This window comes from Benincasa hispida, chromosome 3 (assembly GCF_009727055.1).
Source record: "Benincasa hispida cultivar B227 chromosome 3, ASM972705v1, whole genome shotgun sequence".
Classification (NCBI taxonomy): Eukaryota; Viridiplantae; Streptophyta; class Magnoliopsida; order Cucurbitales; family Cucurbitaceae; genus Benincasa; species Benincasa hispida.
In genome coordinates, this window is record NC_052351.1 from 2,832,649 (window position 1) to 2,849,810 (window position 17,162).

The 17,162-nt window shown below is 35.5% G+C and overlaps 1 protein-coding gene across 2 annotated transcripts; it reads left to right on the forward strand.

The window, feature by feature from the left end:
- The first annotated feature begins 448 nt into the window (after positions 1 to 448).
- On the forward strand, positions 449 to 6,139 carry LOC120074474 (CBL-interacting serine/threonine-protein kinase 23). Of its 2 annotated transcripts, none has more exons than XM_039027610.1 (15): positions 449 to 1,194; positions 2,549 to 2,611; positions 2,721 to 2,792; positions 2,877 to 2,984; positions 3,124 to 3,204; positions 3,313 to 3,366; positions 3,446 to 3,571; positions 3,804 to 3,893; positions 4,059 to 4,178; positions 4,253 to 4,387; positions 4,535 to 4,651; positions 4,809 to 4,865; positions 5,083 to 5,157; positions 5,469 to 5,544; positions 5,844 to 6,139. In XM_039027610.1, exons 1-15 carry the CDS (start codon positions 1,015 to 1,017, stop codon positions 5,855 to 5,857), a joined length of 1,368 nt encoding a protein of 455 aa, XP_038883538.1. In that variant the 5' UTR covers positions 449 to 1,014; the 3' UTR covers positions 5,858 to 6,139. The 2 variants fall into 2 exon arrangements, with proteins under 2 accessions (XP_038883538.1, XP_038883539.1); XM_039027611.1 differs by lacking the exon at positions 449 to 1,194 and adding an exon at positions 1,548 to 1,707.
- The last annotated feature ends 11,023 nt before the right edge of the window (positions 6,140 to 17,162 follow it).

A 17,162-nucleotide genomic window follows, 5' to 3' on the forward strand; every position in this document is an offset into this window, starting at 1 on the left:
TTAGATTTTTATAATTTTGGAGTAAATATATAATTCAACCTAAAATCTATTCTGATATCGTGTAAAAAAAAAAGAAAACTCATTTTTTCAGAATAAAAGACTATAAAACCAAAATCAAACAACTACACAAAAATATCATACGAGACATAATCAGAACGAACTACTCAGAATAAGGAATAAAAAAATTGAAAATTTTCGATTCTCTAAAACTTTATACGTAACACAATATGTCAAAACGCTATGACTATGGCAAATATGAGAAAATGAGACAACTTCCAATTCCCGACCTTTATGATCAGCCTCATCAAATTTGTGAAGAAAGCACTAAAAAAAAGGAAAACTTGTGGTATATTATTTATTTTAAAAAAAAGGAAAAAAAAAAAGGAAAAAAGGGGAAAAAAACTCATGGTATATTCTCCACCGCTCCTCTATAAATAACGAGATAAATGCGCCTTGCCTATAGCGAATTCACATGTTTTGAATTCGAAGGACGACTCCTTTAGTCAAACCTCTGATTTGGATGCTTCTTCTCATCGATTAAACTCAAATTTCCCACTTGCCCATCAATCATCATCTTCAATCATTCGAGCGCCAAAATACCCAGATTCTTCCCGAGAGATTATAGTCTCCACCGACCACCGCGATTGTTTATTGCGCCGGCACATGCAGAATTTACTCATTCCATGTTCCAAAACCTGATTTATAGTTATGGGATTTTCGTTTCATTGATTTACCACAACCCCATGTGCTCGGCTTTCGATCGTTGTCCTAGAATCGCCCCATCACCATCTTTAGCTTTTGAGAAATCTTTCGATTGAGATTGATTCGAGAAAAAGTAGTTTGTGTTCGTTCATTGGTTTCGTCGTTCTCGTTTCGTTTGCCGATTGAAGAGGGAAGATGAGTGTGGTTAAGTCTCAGGTATGGCAACCGTGTAAGAAGAAGAGGTCTTGATCGGGGGATTTTATAGGGAGGAAGGGGATTGAGGGGGCGAAGGAGTTAAAATTGGAGACAGATATGGCTTCCAGGTCCAACAGTCATAGCAAAACGCGGGTGGGGAGATACGAGCTGGGACGAACCCTTGGAGAAGGCAGCTTCGCCAAGGTTAAGTTCGCTCGGAATTGCGAGACAGGGGAGAACGTAGCCATCAAAATCCTCGACAAAGAGAATATTCTCAAACACAAGATGATCGGGCAGGTATGATTTAGATTCCACGACTAATTCAAACATTCATTCAATATTTTCCCAATTAATATCTCTATTGTGCGTGGTTGATTTAGGCTTTGGGGGTTATTATTTTGTTCTCTATGCATTAGATCATAATAGCGGGCAGCTAGGAACCAGTCAAACTATAAAGGGAAAACGACGATGGAGGATTTATTAATTTTCCCTTCTGGGACCATAAAAAGTGGTAGTTATTGCAGGTTGACTGGAGATTAAGTTGTATATTGTTTAGTTTTGACTGTTTGTTCTCGTCTTGATGAATTTTAAGCCATCGTTCAACGAATAATAGAGAGTTAATATCGGTTGTGAATTTGGTGTATTGAAGTTCTAGAGTCTTGATTATCACTGGCTTCGAGAAATTATTTCTCTGTACCTATGGCGGGATGTCGTGTTATTGTTATGATCTTCTCCAAGTGAAATAAACTTAGCTATCACGGAGGCTGTATTATGGTCAATGATTCGCCCAGTCCTTTGAGGTTGCAATAGGTGATTGAGATAAATTGAATCCCTTTATGCTAGGAATTTTTAATTGCTAAATAGGCCAAGGCTACAAATGCTAATTTCTTTTTTTTTGTCCTGTATATTTTAGAATGATTTTTAAGTTAAAGTTTGAGAGTAATATTTCTTTTAAGTGTTCTTTATCTAAAACCGGTTTAAATTACTTTTAAGTTTTCTGATCATTTAGAAGCAACCTAAAAATCATTTAGGGATGGCCGCACCTCCTAAGTCTATTCAAGCAAGAATGGATGTTTGATTAATGCATAGTAAGTGCCTTAAAAAAATGCATATTAAGAAACTAGGACCTATTTTATTATTGTTATAATTCTGTGTATGTATGTGAGAACCATCTAGAGAGACCGGAAGTCCCAAATACGCTATTAAAAAAAGTCCCAAATACACTCAAGTGGGATGGATATTAGATTTATGTGCATGGTTCAAAATTCCCTCTCTGGATCCTCTTTTATGGAATAGTCGACGATGGACTATAGTTCCAACCAGAGGTCCTTTATGACTTAAATTCTTGCTGTAGACAAAGATCAACATCTTATCAAGAGTCGAGATATGATATTTGGGGTTTACTAGGGTTGGAAAATTAATTAATGAGATAGAAACAGGTCTTTTCTTTTGGGTATGTGAGAAAACTTAATACTTGATTCGGCAATTGAAAGACCATCCTTCATCCCCCTTGGGTCGTCAAATTTTTTGCTGAATATTTATCTAAGGAATCCAAGCTTTATTTGTTTAATCGATTCTTTTAATTTAAACAAAAAGTGGAAATAATTTAAGATTAACTTTATTTTTTTGTCTTCCTTTTGTATATATGCAGATTAAACGTGAAATATCCACTATGAAACTCATTAGACATCCAAATGTCATTCGGATGTATGAGGTTAGATAAAGTTCACTTTCCACCTATGAATTTAAATTCCTTAGTTTCATCTTGTTTACTCAATTAGCTTATTGCATCTCATCCGACATTAATTATTTTCTTGGTGCAGGTGATGGCTAGCAAGACCAAGATATATATTGTTTTGGAATTTGTAACTGGTGGAGAACTATTCGCTAAAATTGTGAGATACAGTGACTAGTTTTATCTCGTCTATGCAATCGTAACTGGTAGTTGAACAAAAGTTTATTCTTTTTCCTTGATCTAGGCATGTAATGGAAGATTGAAAGAAGATGAAGCAAGAAAGTATTTTCAGCAGTTAATAAATGCAGTGGATTATTGCCATAGCAGAGGTGTTTGTCATCGAGACCTAAAGGTGCATATCAAATTATAAAAGATATCATTCCGTTGTCCATGTTATTGATATTACCTTGTCAAACTATAATTTTAGAAGTCTTGGTCTTAAAAATGGAGGCAGTGAATAGTTACTAAAAGGTTTTGTTTGTGAGCTTCAGCCAGAGAATTTATTATTGGATGCTAGTGGTGTTCTAAAAATTTCAGATTTTGGATTGAGTGCTCTACCGCAACAAATTCGAGTGAGTATGATCAAACATGTGATTTAATTTGGATATTTACTTCTGCTATTAAAACTTGCATGCTTTTTGATTGATGGATTCATGAGTAATCCTTATCTCTCTTATCAGGGTGATGGATTACTTCACACAACATGTGGAACTCCCAATTATGTTGCTCCAGAGGTATATTGGGTTTTGACTCCAACTATTTATTATTTTGTTCTCTTAAACTTACTTTTGTGATTGAATATGTAAATAATAGGTTATCAACAATAAGGGGTACTACGGAGCAAAGGCTGACCTATGGTCATGTGGGGTTATCCTTTTTGTCCTCATGGCAGGCTACTTGCCGTTTGAAGACTCCAATCTCATGGCGTTGTATAAAAAGGTATTTGTACTTGTACGCATTTAATTTCTTATTGGTTCAGTGTTTTTATTAGTCAATACTTCTAGTTTCTGTGCAACCTGTGCTATCGTGCTATTCTTTTAAGATTTGTGAAGAAGTGTGAAGTCCAACTGAGGCAAACACTCTGGCTTTTATTTATTTATTATTATTATTCTTTTATTTCAATAAATTACATCTACGAGCTCAAACCATAGAATTCTACTTGTGATTGCAGATATTCAAGGCAGACTTCACATGTCCTCCATGGTTCTCCTCCGGTGCCAAGAAATTAATCAAGAGAATTCTGGATCCGAATCCATTAACTGTATGCCTTTTCGCTCCCTTTAGCTTCCCTCTTCTAGTTGTACTGTGGAAAGCTTCATTCATTTTGTTAAGGATGTCCTTTGTAGTAATTATATTATGTAATCTCGATGTTGTTAACTGCTCTTCAGTTGAGGATTTAATATTTTATGGATTTTCTGTGAAACAGAGAATTACAATTGCTGAAGTCCTTGAGAATGATTGGTTTAAGAAAGGATACAAGCCACCCACTTTTGAAAATGCCGAAATCAGTCTTGATAACGTTGATGACATCTTTAATGAATCAGGGGTAATGCAAGTTGTTCTTTTGGCATTTTGTTGTGCATGTTAAGGCTAGCAGATATGACTTTTCTAATGTTGCAGGCTTCTGATAATCTTGTTGTTGAGAGGAGAGAAGATAGATCTGCATCACTTGCATCACCTGTCACCATGAATGCATTTGAGCTCATCTCGAAATCTCGGGGTCTCAACCTTGCCACTCTTTTTGAGAAGCAAATGGTAGGTTATGGTCTTTCCTTAGCACAAACATTGTATTTTGTAACATTGATGTTTCCCTGCAACAATGCATCTGAAGTTTTTTCCATGTTGAGATAATTTATGAATACAAACTTAGTACATGTGCTGATCGGTTTCTTTGGTGACCAGGGGATAATTAAACGTGAAACAAGATTCACATCCAATTGTCCGGCAGATGAAATTATTTCGAAGATAAAAAACACTGCTGTTCCGTTGGGTTTTGATGTGAAGATTAATAACTTCAAGGTCTGTTTTTCTTGTTAAAATTTATGACTGTAGGAGTGTAGGGTTTAGCTATTTGACCAACGTCTCAGCTTTGGCTGGAAAATTAAAATCTCTACGGAATCATCCGTGGCTTACCAAACCGATTTTGGACTTAAAATATCCATCTTGCCTATTACAGATGAAGCTCCAAGGGGAAAAAACTGGACGCAAAGGTCATTTATCAGTTGCAACAGAGGTGCTCCTCTTCACTTTGCCCCTTCATGTCTTTTAAATACCTGACATTTCTAACGATAAATTTAACAAATAATGGGCAAGTATATTAGCTGTCCTAAAAATTCTCTTCTCCGAGCCGACTACTCAACCAACGTAAACTATGTACCCTCGACCAAGAGGTCAGAGGTTTGAACTCCCCATCCCACATACTCTTGAACTCAAAAGGTTCTCTTCTCCAGATTTTTCAGGTTGCGCCTTCGTTGCATATGGTGGAGCTTCGAAAAGCTGGAGGCGATACTTTAGAATTTCAAATGGTATGAATCGATACACTTGCACACTTAAAAGGCCATAGTTCATATGCCAATTGAAATGGACACTTGAGATTGAGATTATTATATATTCGAGTCCATTTAGTTCTCCCATCAATCTCGTGTTGATTTTCTTAACGTTTCCATGTAATTGACGTGACTATAATTCACTCATTATCATGTCATATTTGACGTGATAGTGTCTGCCGCCTTGGGGAGTTTGAAGTTTCTTCTTTTTAGCTCTGTAATTCTCTCATTATCCACAACCATTAGTTAAGTCCAAAGTTCTAACTGCATCATCTGTTGTATTATTGTAGTTCTATAATAACCTCTCAACTGGACTAAAAGATATTGTATGGAAGTACGGAGACGAGATGGAGCAGGAAAGTAACGGTAAGCAAGCATGTCGTTTTCGTTGAGATGAATGAAAGAATGCAAACGGATAAGTAGAGAATAAAAATCTGAAAACAAAATGAACAAAACTAAAGTTTTCAACGCTAAACATACGTCTTATATGTATTGCTTTTCTTGCTTTTCTTGCTTTTCTTGCTTTTCTTGCTTTTCTTGCTTTTCTTGATTTTCTTGAATACAAAATGTTATAGGACACGTGAAATGAATATTAGCTTGTCGTGATGTGGACCTTATAGTACAATATGTATAAAATTAACGTGGTTTTACTTTGGATTCTGCAGGTGCGGATCGTTGAAAATTCTATGTAATCCCCCCCTCCCCCCCCCCCCAAGGAAGGAAGGGTGAGTGAAAGAGAGAGAGGGGGGGAAAAGAAAAGGAATGTTCATCTTAGGGCATTTGAAATAGTTTGGGATAGTAATAGTATGATGATGAAATGACTCGTTCCTTATTACTGCAGCTAAATTTTACATTCTTTTTCATAGGGATAATCATTTTCGTTTCCCGTTTTATTATTTTTTGTTTTTGAAATAGTTTGGGATAGTAATAGTATGATGATGAAATGATTCGTTCCTTATTACTGCAGCTAAATTTTACATTCTTTTTCATAGGGATATTATTTTCGTTTTTCGTTTTATTATTATTTTTTTGTTTTTAAGAACAATTTGAAATATGTTTGATAACTATTTTTTTAAAACAAAAAATCAGAAATAAACATTGATAATTGTTCTTTTCTTTCTTTTTTAGTTGAAATGAAATTTAGTACATGTAATATAATAGAATTTTATAAAACCATTATTTAATGCAATTTCAGAAAGCAAAATTTTAAAATAATAACTAATTTATTCAATTTTGATTAATAAAGTCATTCTCACAGAGTGATTAATTTTAAAAATAAGTTATTTAAAAAAAAATTAAAATGTTTTACAACTATTCAAAATAATTTTTATAATTTTATTGTAGATTTAAATAAAAATTATTCTTTAAAAAAAAAATAGTTTATTCTCTCGTCAAGTCCAGATAGTTTCTTACATGACATGAATAAGTTTGATTAGACAGTTTTGCAAGTTTTTAACCAATCAACAATTTATTGCATTTGATTTTCCTTCTTTCTAGAAATTTTCGATATAAATTCAATTTTTTCTAAAAAAATAATAATAACTAATTTCAGGATTTTTTATTTTAATATTGTACATTGAGAAAATTATTAAAAAAATATAGTGGTTTTGAAAGTATTTAGAAAAATGTAGTAGTGTAGCATAATGGAAGATGGTTGAGAGTTCAAATTTCAACAAAGAAAGTAAAGAAGTGGAATGTCGAGAGTTAAAATTTCAATCAGAAGGTCAAGTAGTATTTCTTCCTCTAGTCAGTGGTTTCTACTCTTCCTCTGGTCCTTGGTTTGACTCAGGAAGGATGCAACTTTTGTTTCCAATTTTCTTTTGTTTTTTTTTTTTTTTTTTGAGAAAGTAAATTGTTTTCCATTTTAAATCTTCAAAAGAACCTAAATTTTATTTATGGAGATTAAATTTTAAAGAATAAAAAAAAATATAAAATAGAATAGATCTTTTCCCTAAAATAGGTCCGGTAAGATTGAATTGATCTCTCTAAATTTAAATCCTCCTCCGGTTTGCTCTCTTGTGGTTGTCTACATCAAAGACCAAATTAAAACAAAACTCAAATCTGAAGTATATTACTAATTTGAGCTTTTATGTTTATAAGTATTACCAATTTAATTTAGTAATTAATAATTATTGAATTATATATTAGCGTTTATTTCTAATTGTATCCAACCATAAAACTTGTTTTATTTGCAATATTTGATTAATTTTAGATTTTATCATAATTTTTAATTGTGTTTATATTATGTTTAAAGGTAAGTGATCTATCTCAAAAAAAGATATATAAACGAAATGATTCAATTTGAATTTTCTAAATTAGTTTATTGATTTAAGAACATTTAAATTTTGACACCAAAATCTTCTCTTTTTTTTTTTCTCTTCTTTTTTTTTTTTCCACAGAACGAATGAAATTTAAAAATGGACTATCATTCCCTATCATAAAATCAAATTGAAATTATAACTTTCAAATACAAAAAAAAAAAAAATAAATCAAAAAATCAAAAAGTCAACAAAATAAATTCAAAGCCGATTGACCCATAAGATTTGGATTTTATAGTCAATTAAATTGATTTGATGAAAAGTGAAAGAGAAATGAAGAAGATAAATGGCGGAATAAAGAAGAAGAGAGATTGGAAGATGATAGAAAGAGAAAGGGAAAGAAAAAAGAGAAAAAATTGTGAATCATGAGTGGAGATTATTGGAAATTGGGAAAGAAGAGAAGAGAGATAACGTAATTATTTAAAAACTACAATATTTTTTTAAATATTTTTAAAAGTACCATATTTTCATAAATATTTTAAAAAACTACGATATAATATTAATTTTGCATGTAGATGTTCAAATTTGATTTCCAGTAGCATCCTTGCTCTAACCAATTCCTTAACTTAGCTCAATTAGACGGATTTAGAATTTTGACATGTTTTAAAGTTTCAATGATCATTTACTTTGAATTTTCAGTTGTTAGTTGTTGGATCACTTCAATTGATTTCTTTGGATCCTGATCACCATCTCCTCGATATCTGAACTAAAATCAACAACATAAGGTAGATTAGTAAGGTCAAAAGTCAATCGTGGAGAATGACAATAAACGACTTCAAAGGGACACTTACCTATTGATCTATTGTGTATGTTGTTGTATGAAAATTCAGCTTATGAGAGAGTAAGATCCCATTTTTTCGGTTGATGACTACTAAGGCATCGAAGAAGATTTCCCAAAGTTCAATTTGTAACCTCTGTTTGGCCATCCGTTTGAGGATAACTGGTCGAACTAAATTTAAGCTTTGTACCTAGCTTTTTCCATAAACTTTTCGAAAAGAAACTCATAAATTTAATGTCTCTATCGGAGACTATGCTTTTAGGAATGCCATGTAGTCGAACTATTTCTTTGAAGAATAGATTAGTAATGTTTAAGGCGTCTGATGTTTTTCTACAAGCAATGAAATGGGTCATTTTACTGAATCTATCAACAACAACAAAGATTGAGCCATGACCTTGTTGTGTGCAAAGGAGGCCAATGATAAAATTCATTGACAAATCCTCTTAAATATTGGATGGGATGGGGTGTGTATATGCCCGTATTTTGTGAATGGCCTTTTGCTTTTTGACAACTAAAGCATATTTTGACAATGTCGGGATTGGTGTCCTAATTCTCCCGGAGTCTCGTAGTTTGTCAACCGTACACATTGTTATGAATAAAATAAGAGTTATTTTATTTCGTATTTACTCATATCCAATAAACAAAACTCCATGGTTATTGTATGTAAAATTAAGCATGTATATGAGATATACAAGTGGATAATGTCTTAAGTGATAACCTAAAAAGGTCTGTAGTATAAGGATTAAGGAGGAATACCTGATCCTGGTGACACTACGGATACGGCCCGCTTTGTAGAGGTTTGTAAGTATTGTGAACTAGTACAGATGGTAGATCCTGACCATTCATGTGAAGATATGCGAGCAGGGGTGTCCTATACAAAGAGTTTGTATAAGACCGGACTACAAGATGAATAGTCTCTTTATATAACGCCGTTGATACTTGAGACTTACATCTCACCTAAACGATCATAGGTGACATGATCTCAATCCTGAGTGTTTTGGGAACTCATGCCTTTGAGGGTGGTCCTTTGATTAGTATGGGTGAGAGTGGTCAAATTACCAACTCAACATACCTACCTTTTTGGAACATAATGGCCACAACTTCTTTTCGGAAGAGAAGACTCAGTCATAGTAGGACTATGACTTATGTTCATTAGAGGGATCAGTAGTACTTAAGGAGTTAGATGTAACTACAGGGGCATAACGGTTATTGGCCCAGCTGTACTTACGAGCGATATGTGAAGGGTTATCGCACTGTTGATTGGTTGATATGGACACAAAAAATATTTGTAGTAAGGAGAGTTCAACTGTCGGTCTTTAGTGGAGTGCCTGACAGTTAAAGGATGATGGATCCCGTAACTAAAGAGTTTAGTCAGTTATTCACATACCGTTGGAGCTTCAAGCTATAGGTCCATAATGTCCCCTTGAGTAGGCGCTCAATGGATTCAAGTTGAGAATCATTTCTTGGTGTTGATTTGAAATGTTTAAATTGACAAGAGGAAATTCGATTATATATGATATGATCGGTGTGATGTATGAGATACATCAAGTAAAGGATTAATGTAAATATGATTTACATTAAGTACCATGAAATAGCAAAAGGACTATGGTTTATATGTTTCATAAGATGAAATATTAAAACTATAAAATAATATGGTAAGTTGATTATCATATATATTTATAATAATATTAATTATTAGATAATTATATATTTTTTTCTAATAATCAATTGAGTGGGAGGTTATTGGTGATTTTATGGTAACGGTGAGATAAAAGGAAAAATGTTTTCCTAAATTTAGAAGAGTTTGAAAAAGTTGCCATTCTTAGAAAGGAATTCACGGTCTGCTGTCAAGTGAATTGGATTCACTAAACGATAGCTAAAAGAGAGACTAAATGATCTCGTGGAGTGACACTATACGATAGTTCACTCAGCTGGTGTCGTAGCTAAATAATCGTAGGGCATTTGCTTATACGATAGCTTGCCTTCTTCTACACAATTGAGCATTCGTCTATACGATAGATTTTTGTCATCTCCCACTTGCTCAATCGTCTACACGATTGTTATTCCTCTGGTCTCTTCCTCTAACCAAGTCCACACAGAACCCATACTTCTGGATTCTCACACCGAGAATACCAAGGTAGCCATTGTGGTGGTGTCCTCACTCAACTCGATTGAATTTGAGGTTTTGGAGGTCGTTCATTGGGTTCGTGATCTTGGAGATCGTTGTGTTCGTGTTTCCTATTGATCGTGCTGGGTTACGGTCGTAGTGTTTGAGTGTTCATGTGTTACTGTCTTGGAGATTGAACGAGCGTTTGTGATCGAAGGAGTTTGAAGATGAGTCTTCAAAGATATGTATAATCTTTCCCTTTATTATTTAAAGCATGCTGTAATTTCGTATTGTGCATGACCTATAAGTTTTCATTTCTTGACTATAATTGTGTATGTTCAATTTCGAATGGAATTTGGAACAATCATTCTGCTGCTCATGGAAATCCTCATGTCAAATTTCCTTAAGACAAAATATTTACATCTTTCCTTAATTGAGGCCAAAAGAATCTCTCTGATATAGGAAGGTAAGTTTTTTCTTGGCCTTGCAGGTCTGTATGTTCAATTTCGAATTAAATTTGGAATGATCATTCTGCTGCTCATAGAAATCCTCATGTCAGATATCCTTCAGACAAAATATTTACGTCTTTCCTTAATTGAGGCCAAAAGAATCTCTATGATATAGGAAGGTAAGTTCTGTCTTGGCCAAAATGGCCTGCTAGGCCACTGGAATGAGTTTCAGCTAATAGGGTCTTTCTAAGAGAGCCTCGTGGTATACACAGAAGGTTGCTTCTGAATACAAATTTATCAAATAAATGATAGTCTTTGATCGACGAATTTGTTTGACACTTTTACCAAATATCTCCAAAATCCGGGTCAGATTCGTAGCAATTTGGGAGATGATCAAATGTTGTGATAGTGGAGTGTAGTAAAGTCAATAATGAGAATTTACGGCTTAAAGCATCTGCCACTTTGTTGGTTGTGCCAGATGTATGCTTTATTACAAAGTCAAATTTTTTAACAAATAAAATCCAACAAGCGTGCATTCGACTTATATTTTTTTGGGAATGTAGGAACTTAAGGGAGTAGTGATCGATGAATAAGATAAACTCTTTTCCAATAAAATAATGTTCCTAATAATGAAAGGCACAAACCAAAGCATATAATTCTTGCTTATAAGTCATCCATTTTTACGAGTAGCACTCAATTTTTCACTAAAATATTCAATAGGATGAGACTCTTGGGATAAGACAGCTCCTATGCCGAATCCACAAGCATCCAAGGCAACTTGGAAAGGTTTGCTGAAGTTTGGAAGAGCTAAGACAGGTGGTGACAGAACCATTAGAGAGTATTTCCAACTAGTTGCCCCCCCGATACAAAGAGGCATTGCTGAGGCCCCAATTAATGTCAATAATTTTAAGCTAAAACCTGGTTTAATTCAGATGGCAGGGTACCTTGCATTCAGAGGAACTCCACATAAAAATCTACATAAGCATATCCGCTCTTTCCTGGAAATTAACGAGACGATAAAAATAAATGGAGTCTCTTCTGGTGCTATTTGGCTAAGATTGTTTCCTTTTTCTGTGTGGGACAAGGCAAACGATTGGCTAGAGTCACTTGCAACAGGGAGTATAACTACATGGGACGAGTTGGCCCAAGCCTTTCTGAATAAATTCTTCCCTCTTGCGAAAATAAGTAGACTAAGACAGGAATTGGCACATTCAGACAGAGAGAGGACGAGCAGTTATTCGAGGCATTAGAGCGCTATAAGAAGTTGTTACGAAAGTGTACCCAACATAGATATCCTAACTGATTGCAGATTCAGTTGTTCTACAATGGGTTGACCAGTACTATGAAATCCATCTTGGATGCTGCTGCAGGTGGCTCAATTTTTACAAAAACCCTAATCGCTGCTCAGGCACTATTAGAGGATATGGCCACCACAAGTTATAATTGGCTATCAAAATGAGGCACATCTAGAGTGGCAGGCCTTTACAAGCTCGATGAGATAAGGGTGTTAAAGGAACAAGTGGATGCCTTGACTAACATAATTAGTCATCTGTCTACAGGTACCCAACCATCGATTGCATCAATAGCGGCGTACCATGCAACGTCATCATGGGAGGTGCCAAATACTAACCAGGCAAATTTTGCACATTAGCATAACCAGTTTCAAGGATCACATCAGAACCCATATCAGTCACACCAACCTCCTCATTATCAATCAGGTTTGCGTAATCATGAAAGCTTCTCACATGCTAACACAAAAAATGTTTTGCAGGGCCATCCAAGTTTTTCGACTTTTTCACCACCTCCTGAGCAGAAGCCCTCAATGGAGGAATTGATGAGGGAATTCATCACAGAATCTAGAAGTAGGGCGAACTACTTTGAAAGTACCGTGACGTCATGGTAAGGCCATTCAGAACCTTAAGGACCAGTTTAACCAAATGACGACTACAATGAATGCCATACAGTCAGGCAAGTTCATCCGCTGTGTTGAGAAAAGTCATAATAATGAGTGCAAGGCAATGAATCTGAGAAGCGGTAGAGTAGTAGTTGAGACCGAACGAGTGGATGAGGATGCACAGGAGGCCGATAAGCCCGTGAAAAGGGACATTGACCAAGAATTTGAAGTGAATGTCGAGAGGGAGGCAATTGATGTACCCACGTCATCGAATTCAGGGAGTCTTTCTAACCTTTTACCTCCTATTTGTAATAGCATCCCTTATCCTCAATGTTTTCAAAAGAAGAAGCTAAATGATCAATTTTCCAAATTTTTAGACATTTTTAAGAAGTTACATATAAATATTCCTTTTGTAGATGCGCTGGAACAAATGCCTAATTATGCCAAGTTTATGAAGGATGTGTTGTCAAAAAAGAAGAAATTTGGAAAATTTGAGAGGGTGAGTTTAACAGAGGAATGCAGTGCAATTTTGCAAAGGAAGCTGCCTCAAAAGATGAAGGATCCTAGGAGCTTCACAATCCCCTGCATCATTGGGAGCTTAACGGTAAGTATGGGGCCTCAATTAATCTGATGCATTTACCTTTGTACAGGAAATTGGACATAGGGGAAGTACAACCGACAACTATATCTTTGCAACTAGTAGATCATTCTCTTACTTACCCTCGAGGTGTAGTGAAGGATGTACTAGTCAAGGTCGGTAAATTCATCTTCCCAGCTGATTTTGTTGTCCTGGATATGGAGAAAGATTAAGAGGTTCTCATTATCCTAGGCCAACCATTCTTGGCCACATGTAGGGCATTGATTGACGTCTACGACGATAAGCTTACACTTCGAGTGGACGATGAGGAGGTAAAATTCAATGTTTTCTGTTCTCTGAAGCATGCTGAGTCTAATAGTACTTGCTATAGCATTAATGTTGTGGATAGACATATTGCTGAGTTTTAAAAACTGGCCTTAGCCACCGATCATTTAAGTCAGAGTTTGTTAAATTGTGAGATGGATATGATAGATAGGATAGATGAGGATACTGTATTTTACACTAAATGCTTGAATTATTTGCCTGTATGTTATGTTAAGCATGTACCTGTACCTCTACTGTCTATAGTGAGTCTAATGTTAATACGCCATCCTTATTAGAATTGAAAGACCTACCTACACATTTGAGATATGATTTTCTAGGAGAATCCTTTATGTACCTCATAATTATTTCATTTGAACTGAACAGAGTGGAAGAGGAGAAATTATTGAGAGTCTTGCAAACCTATCGATCGACTTTGGGGTGGTCAATTAGTGACTTGAAAGGAATCAGTCCCTCAATTTTGATGCATAAAATATTAATGGAGGATTCCTTCAGTCCCTCGATTGAATCCAAAAGGAGGTTGAATCCTGCAATGAGAGAAGTTGTAAGGGTTGAGGTTCTTAAATTGCTAAATGCAAGAATTATCTATGTGATATCTGATAGTCCTTGGATGAGTTCGGTGCATGTGGTACCCAAGGAAGGTGGGATGACCGTGATAAAAAAAATGAGAATAATGAAAGTATTCCCACTAGGATAGTTATAGGATGGAGGGTGTGCATCGATTACAGGAAACTAAACAAGGCCACCAAAAAAGACCATTTTCCTTTGCCATTTATTGATCAGATGTTAGATAGGTTGGCCGAATATCCTTGCTAATTGTTTTCTGGATGGTTTTTCAGGTTACAATCAGATCGCTACCTGATGATCAGGAGAAGACAACATTCACGTGTCTTTATGGGACATTTGCATTTAGGAGGATGCCATTCGGCTTATGTAACGCACCAGCCAATTCTCAAATATGCATTATGACCATTTTTCATGGACTGATCGAGGAGATCATTGAGGTTTTTATGGATGATTCTTCTGTGTTTGGATTCTCATTTGATTCTTGTTTAGCTAATTTTTCACGTGTTTTTGTAAAGGTGCTAGGAAACCATCCTTGTCTGAATTGGGAGAAATGTCATTTCATGGTCAAGGAAGGTATTATGCTAGGGCACAAGATTTCTAAAAGAGGTTTGGAGGTCGATCAGGTAAAAATTTCTACTCTAGACCAGTTACCCCCTCCAGTGAATGTCAAGGGAGTTAGAAGTTCTTAGGGCATGCTGGGTTTTATAAGCGTTTTATAAAAGATTTTTCAAAAATTGCAAAACCCTTGTGCAACCTGTTAGAAAAAGACTCGAAATTTATTTTTGATGAGGCTTGTCAGATAGCTTTTAATTCTTTGAGAGAAAAATTGACTTATACACCTATTATTGTCACACATGATTGGATTCAGTCATTTGAAATAATGTGTGATGCTAGTGATTTTGCTATAGAGGCCGTTTTAGGGCAACGTAGAGAAAATTTGTTTAGGGAAATTTATTATGCGAGTAGGACTCTTGATTATGCCCAGGTAAATTATACAACTACTGAAAAAAACTACTTGCAGTTGTATTTGCTTTTGATAAGTTTCGGCCTTATCTACTTGGCTCTAAAATAATTGTTCACACAAATCATGCTGCTTTGAAATTCTTGTTTGAAAAGAAAGATGCCAGGCCTAGGCTGATTAGATGGATTTTATTGTTGCAGGAATTCGACTTCACAATCAAGGATCGAAAAGGGTGTGAGAATGTGGTAGCCGATCATTTGTCCAGGATTGAGCATGAAAGTGGCCAGCAATTGACTCCAATAATTGAAGAATTTCCAGATGAGCGCCTGTACAAGGTAGAGGGGAGTATTCCTTGGGTCGTTGATTATGTGAACTATTTGGCAGGTGGAGTGATGCCCCCTGATTTGACTATGAACAGAGGAAAAGGTTCCTTCACCAAGTCAAGTTTTTTCTTTGAGACGACCCCTTTCTTTTTAAGATCTGTTCTGCCGATGTTATTAGACGATGTGTGCCATTGGAGAAGTATTCTAAAATTTTATTTGAATGTCATTCGTCTCCATATGGTGGCCATTTTGGACCCACACGAACTGCAACAAAGGTATTACAATTTGGTTTTTATTGGCCTACACTGTTTAAATATTGTTATACATGTGTGAGAACTTGTGATAGGTGCCAACGTACTGGCAATGTTTTAAGGAAAATTGAGTTTCCCCTTACCCCAATTGTAGAACTAGAATTATTTGATGTATGGGATATTTATTTTATGGGTCCTTTCCAACCTTTTGAGGGGTATTCTTATATTCTACTTGCGGTGGATTATGTCTCAAAATGGGTAGAGGCGATTGCTACTAGGACAAATGATGCTCGTGTTGTTCTTAAATTTTTGCATATAAATATTTTCACATGGTTTGGTACCCCACGAGCACTAATTAGTGATGAGGGATCTCACTTTTGCAATAGGTTGCATGACATGATGCCTTTTAAATACGAGGTTAAGCATAAGGCATCTTTAGCTTATTACCCACAGACTAATGGTTTAGTTGAAGTGTCTAACAGGGAGATTAAGCAGATTCTAGAAAAGACAGTTCAAGCTAACAGGAAGGATTGGGCATTAAAGCTTGACGATGCTCTGCGGGTGTATAGAACGGCTTTTAAAACCCTGATTAGTACATCCCCGTACAACTTGGTGTATGGAAAAGTGTGCCATTTGTCTGTTGAGTTAGTGCATCAAGCTTATTGGTCTATTAAGAAGATGAATTTCGATCTTCATGTAGCTAGGAAGCACAAATTGCTGCAACTTAATGAGATGGAGGAATTCCGGAACCAAACATATGAGAATTCTAAGATTTATAAGGAACGCACGACGAAATGGCATGATAATCAGATTGTGCCTAGATTTTTTCTTCCTGGTCAATGGGTTTTGCTGTTTAGTTCTCATCTTCAGTTATTTCCAAGGAAGCTTAAGTCTCGATGGTCTGGATCGTTCGTAATCAAGGATGTCACCCTTTATGGTGCAGTGGAACTACATGGCAACGATGGAACGACATTCAAGGTTAATACCCAGAGATTGAAACATTATTGTAGAGATGAAGAGCGACATGTGGAGGACTTGCGCTTTAAGGAGTGATCGATTTGGCTTGGTCTAGCTAAAGTCGTTAAACTAAGCGCTTCTTGGGAGGCAACCTTAGTGTTCTAGTTTTAATTCAGTTTTGATTTTATTTGTTATTTGATTTTCTTAAGGATAGAGAGCCACCTCATGATTATTTTGTTTTGATTCTCAGGTTGGAGATGATGTTCAAATGTTTTCAAGCACCAATTCGCCATCCACTTTCGTGAATCCTTGCTCATTACCCAGGCTTGTATCGCTCATCTGTTGTGTAATTGTTTTAGATGTTATGCATTGGGGACAATGCATCTTTTTAAGTTTGGTGGGGGGCGTACTTTGTGATTGAATCTTGTGCTTTTATGCATGCTGTTTTGAGTTGGTTTTT